At 50.4% G+C, this 12,605-nt stretch overlaps 1 protein-coding gene across 1 annotated transcript in view; it reads left to right on the forward strand.

Annotated features, from left to right (window-relative positions):
- Positions 1-12,605, forward strand: part of DNAJC11 (DnaJ heat shock protein family (Hsp40) member C11) — a 70,591-nt gene that overhangs the window by 19,825 nt on the left and 38,161 nt on the right. The window contains exons 2-4 of the mRNA XM_080800333.1: positions 2,141-2,270; positions 4,323-4,396; positions 11,155-11,256. Coding sequence (XP_080656459.1) covers positions 2,141-2,270; positions 4,323-4,396; positions 11,155-11,256 — 306 coding nt within the window. The remainder of the gene's footprint in view (positions 1-2,140; positions 2,271-4,322; positions 4,397-11,154; positions 11,257-12,605) is intronic.

Raw genomic sequence — 12,605 nt, forward strand, 5'->3', positions numbered from 1 at the left:
GAGGTCAGCCAGCCAGCCACCTCCTTCCCAGAAGAAGAAGCGGTGGGCCTGGAAGTGAAGACATTGTCCAGAAGGCACGGAGGGGCACTGGGCACGTGTGACTGACACATCTTGCCAGTCACGTGCACAGTCTTCCTTTGGAGGCCTCTAGAATTCCTTGTTTGAAACCTCTAGTTGGGGGGGGGCGGGGGTGCCTGGGTGGCTCAGATGGTTAAGCGTCTGCCTTCGGCTCAGGTCATAATCCTGGGGACCTGGGATGCAGTCCCGCATTGGGCTCCCTGCTCAGCGGGGAGCCTGCTTCTCCCTCTGCCTCTCTTTGTCTCTCATGAATAAATAAAATCTTTTAAAAAAAAAAAAAAAAAGGAAAGAAACCTCTAGTAGGGGCACCTGGGTGGCTCAGTCAGTGAAGCGTCTGGTTTCAGTTGAGCTTATGATCCCAGAGTCCTGGGATCGAGCCCCGAATCGGGCTCCCTGCTCAGCGGGGAGCCTGCTTCTCCCTCTGCCTCTCTTTGTCTCTCATGAATAAATAAAATCTTTTAAAAAAAAAAAAAAAAAGGAAAGAAACCTCTAGTAGGGGCACCTGGGTGGCTCAGTCAGTGAAGCGTCTGGTTTCAGTTGAGCTTATGATCCCAGAGTCCTGGGATCGAGCCCCGAATCGGGCTCCCTGCTCAGCGGGAAGCCTGCTTGTCCCTCTCTATCTGCCCCACGCCCACCCCCACCCCCGCACTCGCTCACTCTCTCAAATAAATAAAAGTCTTTAAAAAAAAAAAAAAACTTGCAGTAAACATGCGCAGTGTTGCCGGTTTTCTAGCGTCTGGATAACATACTCATATAAAGTATTTAAATTTTGTGCCAGAAATTACTACTAAAGTACATTAAAGTTTTGCCTTTTATCCTTAGCGGGGGGAAAAAAACCTTCGTGAGTCCTGGAATTGGAAGATACTGAAAAGTTGTAGAAATTATAGGAAAATATGCTCAAACGTGTTTCCTTGTCACCTTGATCACTTGATGAGTCCCTGTGGTGGCTGTCCCTGCAGATACAGGTTCTGAGACTTGGTCCCAGATGCCCAGATGCCTGGTTTTTTGGCCCCCTCTGGCACGTTGTCCACGACCCAGAAATGGGCTTCTGTGATCAAAATGGTGAGGGAGTTGCCTCCCAAAATAAAATGTTCTTTCTTTGGCCGATCATCTGGATAGAGCTGCCTGTTCAGCATCGCCTCTGATGGACCAGAATGGTCCCTGAGGCTGATACAAAATCAGATCTAATACTGCTCAAAAAACAGGCCTGAGGGGCTAGCCACATAGGTAGCTCAGTGTTCTAGGGCCTCTGAGGGAGGATGTTCCTGCTAACTTCTCGGTGGCCATGTGGCAGGCAAAGCAGAATGTGGGTTTTGTCCTCACCCCCATGTCCCTCCCTTCTGTGTGCCTAAAACACGGAGTCCATTTTATTTACTCTGTGTCATCTCCTCTCGTGGTGCATGTTCTCCCTCCAGCTGAGGACTTTGTGAGGACTGGGGCCTTGGGGGCAGGGGGGGCGTCTTTTGGATTTGGGAAGGAGGGCTTTTGTTTCTACTGTAGGACAGCAAAGGATTTTTGCCGGCTCTCTGCACTGCCTTTTGGAATTAGAGGTTGAACCGGGGGCGTGTGTTGGCTTTACAATTTTATTTGTCTTTGATTTTTTTTAAGGGTAAATATATTCACCGCATTTCTTTTGTTGGAAAACTGCGTAAAATGCATGGCATTGCTGTCTAGTGGTGTATAGCTTTTTCCCTGTCTGAGCCAATTTTCTGTTAGGAATACGTTGTTATGATTTATTTCAAATAACTTAGGTTAAAAAGTAAGCGGGTCTCTGACGTTTTTTGTTTCAGCTCAGAACACAGTGAACCAGTTTAGAGACACATCTGATCGCAGCATTTCCCAGCGAAACACAGTTCCTATTGATGTCCATAATTGATCACTTTATTAACTGGGGAAAAAAGAAGCCTTATTGAAGCAATAAAGCATAACTTCATTATGTCCCGGGTGCAGAGAGCAGACACGTAGGAAAGTGGCTGACAGGCTCCCATTTCAAGGCTGATTCTGATAATGATAATATTTAAGGAGCATTGATTGTTCTCTAATTGGATTTTTCTTTCTGTAGGCCTCTTCTGAAGAGCTGAAAGCTGCCTACCGGAGGCTGTGTATGCTTTACCATCCCGACAAGCACCGAGACCCCGAGCTCAAATCACAAGCAGAACGACTGTTTAACCTTGTTCACCAGGCTTATGAAGGTCAGCGGAGGGCTTGGCTTCACGCAGATGCCCTGGACAGCTGCTCGATTTTAAGAGACTTGATTTGTAGAGGACAGAAAGAGAGTCCTTAGACGTGTATAAGAGAGGAGGGTTAGGTCAGTGCTTTTTTACTGACAGGGTCCTTTGAAAGAGTAGTATTTTGCTTCAGAAATCAATATGTGTCCAGTAAGTGGGAAGTGAGAGTGCGGGCAGAGCAGCGGACGGGCTGGGCTGCAGGGAGCACTCGGGCTCTGAGTCACTCGCTGGCTTTCTTCTAAAGGGAACTCCTAGAGGTAAAAGGCTGATCGCTGCCGACAAGCCCCCTTTGTTCTCTTGTTATGAGAAGATGTACAAGAACGTTTTTTTTGGCCCCGATTTTACTGGCTCCGGAGCGTTCAGTGAAGGAAAGGTTCTAACAGAAGGAGGGGAACGATCGTGAGAAGGCCAACAGGAGGTAGAGTCAAGTAACGCAGGGTGTTCTGCTTACGTCTCAGGTACTAGAGAAAGAAAATTCTGTGATGTAGTTGGGTATAAAACGTTCAAGTCGCTGATAGGTCCCCGGTTTCTGTTGGAGATGGTGGCGAAGCTCTTGGTCACGCGGTGGTGGTGGTGGTCACACAGCGGCGCAACTGCCCTCAGTGCCCCGAATCGTACACTTCAAAGTGGCTAAAATGGTTTCTCTGTTATGCGTATTTTGCCACACTTTTAAGAAAGATTAAAAAATATTAATTTACTCCTAGGACACGCACCAAGTAAAACAGGCTGTTTATTCCAGAGCCATTTGGTGATTTGCTCCTTGGTTAGACAGACCAAAAATGAGTAACGTGTTTCTTTAGAGAATAAAGACTTCTCGTTGCAGTTGTAAGAGCATATGCTGTATTTCACTTAGTGGTTTTACCGTAAAATTAGATTTTACTGAGGAGGAACGCTTGGGCCGTGGCACGTGGCACGGGTCTGAGCTCAGTGGCGGGTCTTCATCACACGTAACTCCAGTGAGACCGCTTCCGTGGCGGTCCTGACCAGAAGCCTGGTCCTTCTGTCGCATCCTGCGGGCTGAACGGCTGCGATACTTTGACTGCTGTCCAGATCACCCTCAGCCCATTCGTGTGGTGCTGGGGATTCAGGGAAGAGTTAACAGAAAACCCTCCCGGAGCTGGTGGAAGTGCTGCGGCAGCAGAGCTGGCCCCAGTGTTCACCCTAACGGGGAGACCAAAGCAAAGCCGTGAATAAGTAATTCCCTATAAAATCCTCCAGATCAGCTCGAGAAGTCTGCCTCCCACGTTTTCCAGTGGTCAGCATTTCTTTCTTCCCCATTAGATTTGAATATGGATAGAATCATTTACATCATTTTTTTAATTAGGCCTAAAAATATATGGGAAGTCTCAAGGGAAAGAAGATTCAAAGGTCTTGAACAGAAACTGGCAGAGGAGAAGAGGAATGACCATTAGCTTTCCTGACACTTGTGTTCAGTTCGGATGTCCTTCCAGTGGCTCCGTCCCTCACTGAAAGACTTTGATGTACTGAGTTAGGTGATGTGGCCGCCACCATAGTGACGGGTGTTTGTGTCTTTAAATGATTTATTAATAAAAGGAAAGATTGGGGAGAAGAACCTGTCTTCAGAGTTAGTGAAACTCTGTAATAGAGCAAATAGTAAATCACCTTTTTCTACAATCAGAGCCTGTCTGAACAGGCTTTAGAGACTGGAATGAACAGCCCGTGTACGTTATGGGCTACGGCAGAAACTGAGCTCTGTTAGAAACAACTGTTCTTTAGGGACACTCGGGAGCAGCCTCCTATAAGGTGAACCTCACAATTTAAGAGTAGCCAAGACACGAAAAATCCAGTATTTCTCATTCGTGTCCACCTTTCAGCACATCCTAGATTAGATCTAAGAGGCAGTTAGGAGGAAGGACGCACGGGATGGAAAGGGCCTCTTGCCGAGATTGGGGTTGGATAGGGAAGAGGAAGAGGTGAGCTTACCGGGTGATGTTGTCGCTGGCTCTGATGGGAGAATTCCATGCTCTCTCAGCATGTGTCGTTCTGAATTTGCAGTGCTCAGCGACCCCCAGACCAGAGCCATCTATGATATATATGGGAAGAGAGGACTGGAAATGGAAGGATGGGAGGTAAGAGAAACCGCGCGTCCTGTGTCCCGGAAGAGCCCTCCAGCTCCACACCCTGCGATCGTGGGTTGGAGAATACCAAGAGACGCCAGAGTCCCGTCCTCATTGGTCTTTTGGTCTCAGAGACTGAGTTCTAGGCTCGGCTGTGCCTCTGCGTACCTCTGTGCACCTGGGCAGGTCAGTCACCCAGCTTGTCCTCAGTGTCCTGACCTGTCGGGTGAAAACCTAAGGGCGTAGATGCTGACGGTAGTTCCTAACCCCAGGGAGGGCCCGGGCCGGTTGCGGGGGTGATGGAAGACCGTTTCTGCAGAACACGGTTCTGCCTTCACCTGCATTTCCTGCCACCACCACCCCCCGCCCCCCAGGCGGCACGGTTCTGCAGCCCCATCTGGGACGTGTTCCTGTTGGTCACGTGCTGTGCGTGAAGAAACGGAAGCACAGCAGAGTTGAGAACTGCCGGGCTAAATGGCCCTTCGTGAAATAAGCTCCCCCGGCAGCCAGGCTGTATGAAGAGTCACTAAAAGTCACACAGTTCTGTGCTCCTTCATGCCACCTCCGCCCAAGCCCCGTGCACGTCCGCGCTACCGTCTGCAGCAGGAAGGCCCGAGGCTCGAGTGGGAAATCGAATATGAGAATTAGTGGGAAAACTCTTAAGTTGCTGTAAGAACATGTAGGTGTTACGATTTAATTTCATTAAAGAGACTTGGTTCTGATGCCCGAGAAATGGTGGGAGGCTGTTAGCGTTAAATGGGCCTTCACTGGTTTCTCTCTCATCGCATAAATTAGAAGGCATATGCAAGGGCATAAATTACCCTTGAAGTTCTCTCGGTACATGGTCTCGAGCCGGAGGCGTCTCCTCTAACTAGTATCGGAGCCTTCTCCAGGCCTTCGGAGAAGGAGTGCAAGAGAAGCCACACGGGTTCTAGTCCCTTGCCACTGCTGCTTCGTATTTATGGCAGCTTACGGGCCATCTTCTGCCTGTGGCCAGGTTTTGGATGCCCACGCAATAAATTGTAGTTGCTAACATTTATAAAAATGGGAGGTTTTACATAAATACCCAGTTGTTTGTCTTCTCTTGGAAAAATCGGAAAATCTGGTAGCAGCATATCTGAATTGTCCTGTGAGGAGCCTCTGCCCCGTGGGCGGGCCGTGCTGTTGCCGTCCCAGCGCTCACCACCTCCTGTCGTCTGACCGCTGGCCTGCCCTTCGTCCGCGTGTCCACCTGGCTCCAGCAGGCATTTGGGTTCTGACCTGTGGCTTGATGGAGGCAGCAGCGCTTCACGTCACATTAGTTCCTTGTAACAAAACGTTAGGTCCAATAGCTTCACATTTTTCCATTCCTGAAAGGAAAATAGAATCCCGTCGTATTTACTGACTTTCTCCTCATCCTTTGTGCACATGGTCAAGCTCCCTTGTGTTTTGAACACGTGGGTCAGTTATGGTTTGGATGGGTGCATTCGGGGCCCCTGAAAGGCCGGGGGCTCCCCCTTTGGAGTCTGGGTGGTTAATTTCCAGCATCATCAGCCCATCTAATGGAGCAGTGGGATAACGTCTTCCTGACAAAATACCGCATGGTTTCCTATCGCCAAACCAAATTATCTCCCCATTAGAAACAAAGTAAAACCACACACACAGTAATGATTATAAAAGTATGTAGGCAGTCACAGATGGTGAATGGATAAGCTTTTCTATTCATATATTTTAGTAAGCTACTTTATAAGGAAATTAAGTTCTCATCGATCAGAATTGGCTTTTTTTTTTCATTGATAACTAAGCTTTTTTGCATTTTGCTTTCTTTGCATTGATACTAAGCTTTCACTGAAGACAAAAATGCCTTCAAGGAAGAGCATGTGAAGATACCTCCCCGATATTTACTAAGAAATGTATGGGTGCCTAACATACGATAGAAACTTCGGAGCCCGTTCATGTCGCACAGGAACGGTCTCACCGAACTCCAGAGCATTCTGTGCGGCTGGCGTCGTCACTCCTTCCAGGAGACCGTCCCACCCCTACTGGTTAACGTGCAGATTCTCCGGCTTCAGCTGAGTTCCCTTCCCTGTTGCTGGTGTTCTTCAACTGTTAAACCTTTCTAATTGCTGAAGGCATCCACTTGCCACATACCTGTTAGTCTGAACGTACCGGCAGTCGCTGAAGGAGGGAGGGCACTGTCAAAACCATAGCACCTGAGACGCCTTTAGTCCCGAGATGTCAGAGCCCACCTGGCGGGCCCTGGGGAGGAAACCTGAGCTTGTTCAGGCTGCACAAGATACAAGCCCTGCTTGCAGCCGTCAGTCAGTTTCAAGGTTTGTTTTGTTTAGTTTTAGAGAGAGCGAGAGTAAGCAGGGGTTTGGGGCAGAGGGAAAGAATCCCAAGCGGTTTGCACACTCAGCGCAGAGCCCAACAGGAGGCTTGATTCCACGACCCTGAGATCATCACCTGAGCCAAAATCAAGAGTCAGATGCTTAGAGGCGTGTGGGTGGCTCAGCCGGTTAAGCATCGCCTTTGGCTCAGGTCATGATCCCAGAGTCCTGGGATCAAGTCCTGCATCGGGCTCTCTGCTGAGTGGGGAGCCGCCTTCTCCCTCTGCCTGCTGCTCCCCCCGCTTGTGGGCTCTCTCTCTTTCTCTCTTTATGACAAATAAAATTTTTTTAAAAGGGGGCTCAGATGCCTAACCAGTTGAGCCACCTATGCTTTTGCCCTTTTTTTTCTTTTAACCTTCAAGAGGCTTTGTCATTCTCTGGCAGGATTCCGAAGGAAGAAGACGCAGACGTACAAGTGATCGCCACTTGTGAAACCAGCCATTTTAGTTACCCAAGTTGGTTAGCAGTGTTTATGCAATACCCATGTTGAAAATGAAATTGGCTTGAGTGGCGAGCTTCACCTTTGAACTGGGAGTGCTCTGGGGCATTGAAGCTGGTAACGGTGAGCCGGCGGAGTGGAGAGCCCGTGACTCAGTAGCACTGGGAGATGTTCCATCGTGATCTTTGGCTTACACTGCCCACGGTCTAGTTTTTGTCCGCAGGCCCTGCCAGTATCCACCTCTCACTCTTTCCTGTCTCCCGATGTCCATCTTACAGTGGCTACGACAGCAGCCTGCATTAGGCAGAGCCGCAGTATGGTCAAGGTCATGAAAACAAAGACTTAGAAGCTCTCACAGACTAAGGAGATGGGATGACAAAATGCAAGGCCAGAGCACACAAGGGATGTCAGTGGAAGAGCTGGTGAAATCGAGAAGGTCCGGGTTCAGTTCCTTGGAGTGCTCTAGGGTTGGCTTTGAGATTTGGCCGCTGTCCTGTGGCTGTGTGAGGTGTTAACATCGGGGGAAGCTGGGGGAAGGGTGTAGGAGAACTTCCTGTACTGTCTTTGTAATTTTTCTAAAGTTCTGAATAATTTTCTAAAATTGTTCCAAAACCAAAGTCAAGTAGCTGGACTCAGAATTTTCAGACCACACAACCCCTCAGGAATCCTGTAGTCTAACCCCATCACTGTAGCAGGGATCTGAGGCTTAGAGAAGTGAAGTGACCCTCCCCGCACCCCTGAGGCTGCCAGGAGGTTAGAGGCAGGGTGGGAGAGCCTGCCTTCTGTCCTTCTACCACGCTGCCTTGCTTTTAGGGATCCCTGCTCCCTCTTCCACAAGGCAGATCCGTCTTCCTGGCTAGCGCTGGAACAGACCTCGTTGGTGAATGGACAGTTAAGGTGAACGGGACAGGTGTGTAGATTCGGGGGCTGCACGTGATCTGCCCTGTTAACGGAAAGTGTCTGGTATTCACCAGCTGGCGTGCGGTTCTGGGCGCTGTGTTCCTGGGTGCGTCTATCTAAGGGTGACTGAGATGGAGGAAAGTGACATGTGGCTGACTCGGTCTCCTTCCCTTTTCTGCCGTGGTGCACTGCGTGTAAAGGGCAGAAAGGACAAATGATGTCCGGGGCCTTGGAAGCGGGACTCTGCCCTGCGCTACCCAGCTCGTCACCGCTCTGGAGGTGCCAATCGTCTTGACTTTGCAGTCCGCTCTGATTATGCACCAGCTGTTTGCCAAACCTATGTAAAATTGACTAGAAATGGAATGACTTCACACGTTTGGAATATTTGCCTCTTCAGCTTATCACAGAGTATGGCAGAGAGAGGGATTTGCAGCTATTAATTCAGTCAGCAAAGGTCAGACAGCTCTAGAATTTCTAAAACAAATCTTGTTTTGCTCTGGCTTCTGCAGAGCCTGACGCTTTCCAGTCTTTTAACTCCTGAAATCTTACAAATCTGTGTATTTAAAAAATATCAGGAGAGAGGCATATTCATGGAGTCTGTGTAGCTTGGCTTGTCAAACTTGTGCCTAGTCTGCAGTATCAACACCAGTGTCCCACTGGACAGAGTATTCGGTGGGAAACCTTCTCATCCAGGTAGAACAGCTGGGTTATTCCGGGACCCGTGCAGCCCACGCTTTCCATCCAGACCCTGCTTGACCTTCGTAGTGCAGCACTTAGGTCACCACTGGTAGGTTCCACAGTCATAGGTTGGGGTTCAGAGGTCGTGAAGAATTTCTAAAATACTTTAAATCCTTTTTTCCTGATCTTTCTTGATCTTCATGGTTAAATGGAATAATTGGTAACTTGTATCTCCCTGAAGCTCTTTGGCTTCTATTCTCTGTGCTGAAGGGAGAAGCTGGTGGGAGACAGGGATGCGATAGAAGCTGAAGCCCTGAGTTTCCCTGCCCCGGCTCTGCCCCCGGCTCAGTCCAGGGTAGGGACGCAGGGTGGGTGCTCACACCACAGCGGCAGAGAACCAGCGGGCTGAGCCGCCGTATCCGTTCAGTATGACCGAGGATGGTGCTGGGAGGCCACAGAGCAGTCACTGGTGCCACTGATTTATTTGCTCTTGGATGATTTTTGTGTTTTTATTTTAAAACTTCCTTTAAGAGAACTACTGCCCCCTTTTAGTAATTCTTGGTTGTATCGGGTTATGAGAGGAGAAAAGTTTTCTTTATTTTTTTCTCTTTACTTCCTGAGAGAAGTAGTAAATACATTTCTCAGTGTTTTTTTGGATAAACCAGTCTTTATATTACTTTTTCTTTATTGCTGAATAATAAAACCAAGGTGCACAAAACCTAGACTGTGACCCATTTATGTGTTAGAATATACATACACACACGTATGTGTGCACAGAGATGTCTAGAAGACACAGAAAAACTCGATGTTAGCCTGTGGGAGGGACGGTGGGAAAGAGGGTGCTATAGGCGAGTTGCACTGTTTGCTTTATATCCTCCTGTACTATTTTGATTTTTTGCTGTAAGTGTGTATTTTTTTAAACAATTTTTTAAACTTGTGATTTCCAGGATTGCTTCTTCTCACATCACCTCCCTTTTTAGCTGTTCTGTGAGCAGCCTCTCAAGACTCCTCTGTGTTTCTCCCACTGCTACAGGCAATGTGCTCTCGGGGCTTCCCCCCCGCCCAGCTCCTGACGCTGTCCCACCCTGGTCTCGGTGTTTCTCACAGGCCGTGGCATCTTGGACCCTAAAATCACACGGTGTGGTTTCCTCTTTCACAGATACAGGGCCTGAGGCCCACGGTGGCCTTCTGTTGCCTCTTGGAAATCTCTACTTCGTGACGCGCTAAGAAAAGCCACAGTGGGAGGCCATCTTTCCTCATCGATCCGACATCATTGTGCGGCCCCCAGTGTTCAGGGGGTCTGCCCGTCAGTACGAGAATTGTTGGTGCAGAAGTGCACCCGACATCCTACGTCCTCAGGGTCCTGTCGTAGTGTAGTGGGGAAGGTTGCAAAAAATGCCCAGACCTGATGGCTGAAGACCCCTTGGTCCGAGCCCAGAAGGCATCTCTAGCGATGGCCCCGGTGCGCTGGGGAGAGACGGCCGGGCTGGTGGGCCCCTTTGCCCTTTGCTTCCGTCTTTGAGGTTTATTGTCTGTGCTGGGACCGTTGGGAAATTTAGACCATGAGACTTAAGGTGATGTGTTCTTGGGGAGCTTGCCTGACCCAGTTGGTTAAGTGTCCAACTCTTGATTTCAGCTTGGCTCATGATCTCAGGGTGGTGAGATCGAGCCCCGAGCAGGGCCCCAGGCTGGATGTGGAGCCTCCTTAAGATTCCCTCCCTCTCGGGGCGCCTGGGTGGCTCAGTGGGTTGAAGCCTCTGCCTTCGGCTCGGGTCATGATCCCAGGGTCCTGGGATCGAGCCCCGCATCGGGCTCTCTGCTCCGTGGAGAACCTGCTTTCTCCTCTCTCTCTGCCTGCCTCTCTGCCTACTTGTGATCTCTGTCTGTCAAATAAATAAATAAAATCTTTAAAAAAAAAAAAAAAAAAAAAAAAAAAAAAAAAAAAAAAAAAGATTCCCTCCCTCTCCCTCTGCCACTCCCCCACCCCCGACACTTGTGCACGAGCTCTCTCTCTCTCACCCTGTCTCTCAAAAAATAAATGAAAATTTAAAAATAAGGTGACGTGTTCTTTGTAAGGTTCCTGCAGCCTCGCATCAGTTACTGAAACCGGGGAAGTCATGCTTCCGTCTCTCCGGAGAGCCGAGGAGAAGCACGGCGGCGGGGACGATGAGGGCAGAGCTGAGTGGGTGTGACCGTGAGCCTCGCCTCACCAGGGCCCGTGTCCACGGGAGAAAACCCCACTGGGCGTCGCTGGCGTTGTTAAGTCCTGGGGAAAGGAACACGAGCCCGGGCCACGCGGACTCGCCAGTTAACCATGTCAGCTCATTGCGTCTGTCTTCCTTGCTTTCTGGGTCCTTAACTGTCTCCTTCTACTGTGCCCACAGGTGGTGGAGCGGAGGAGAACGCCGGCCGAAATCAGGGAAGAGTTTGAGCGGCTGCAGAGAGAGCGGGAGGAGCGGATGCTGCAGCAGCGCACCAACCCCAAGGTGAGCCAGGCCCGCGTGAGGACGGCGCAGGGCGTGCGGGCCAGGAGGCCAGCCCGAGGTCCGTGGTGCTGCTGGGGTTTTTTTTGTGTTGTTGGTTTTTTTAAGGTAATAATGTACAAAACTGGTGGAACAAAGTTTTGTTTATCCAAGTGGCCTCTTTATGGAAAGCAGCTCCCCGTGGCTTTCAGCAAAGCTGCGGCTGAGGACCTGAGTAAAGGGTTTTCAGCCATGTGCAGGGCAGACAACACTAATCCCGTGGTTCCCCAAAGCCAGGGAGACATCCCAGACAGCAAGCAGCACAGGCAGGTCCCCGAGACCCTTCCCTGCAGTCGAGCTGCCCACACTCTTGCTGGGTGACAGTCAGGGGGCGCTCGCTGTCAGGGAGAGGGCGGCCACCTGACCACAGTGAGGCAGCTGGGTTCCCTGCATCACTTAGGACATGGTACAGTTCCAGACTGCCTTGTGCAGGGGCCTAGGCTTTTATCCTCCCCGGACGATAGGGCCGTGAACACCAGTCACTGGGCTCTTTGTGGCAGCGGCAAGATGACCCCCTTTGACTCGGTCAAGTCCCCAGGGGAGTTTGAGTCCTGTGACCTAGTGACGTGCCTGAGTCTGGGAGCTACTTCTCAGTCCCACGTACGGTATCTCTGTCCTTTGGTTTGTTAGGGAAGCACGTTCTGAGTGCGTGTCCCAGCCCTGCGGCAAATGGGACACGTCAGTCAGTCAGAGGTACCAGATGTGCGAGTGGCTAACCGAATGCGGCCCGGTGTTCCCGTTCAGTGTGCTGGGTAAGCGGGGCTCGGCCTCCATCAGCGGGACCAGGGTGACCCGGCAGGTGGCCTGAGCGTCTCCTGAAGGAAAAGAACAGACGCCGGCATACAGCTGGGAGGTGCGATAATACAAACTTCTGATCAAATATATTCCAGAAAGTGGATTTTTTAAAGACTCCCACAGCACTTAGAGGACTGTATATTCAGAACACTGCCGTCTATTTGAAGCCTGCATTTCAAAGTATATTTATAAATGCCCACACCTCTCCTTTCTACCCAGCCTCCCTGCAACAGATGATGGCGTCAGTGGTGGCGAGCGGCTTTTGGTCACAGGCTGGTGGAGAATTGAAACACCGGCCAAACCGACTCGGGGCGGGTGACATAGTCGGGGGCACTAAAGATCTCGGGGGCGCCTGAACCGTGCTCACGGGGGACCTTCGCGGAGCCGGCGGTCGGGGCCGCGCACTGCGGGGAGGTCTGGTTTGAGGGGTCGGCGCTGGCAGATGGCGCGAGGGTTGGGGAGATGGGGCGGGAGCCCGGCGGGAGCGCGCTGTTGCTTTGGTGTCTTTGCTGCGCTGG

This window comes from Martes martes (genome assembly GCF_963455335.1).
Source record: "Martes martes genome assembly, chromosome: 4".
Lineage (NCBI taxonomy): Eukaryota > Metazoa > Chordata > Mammalia > Carnivora > Mustelidae > Martes > Martes martes.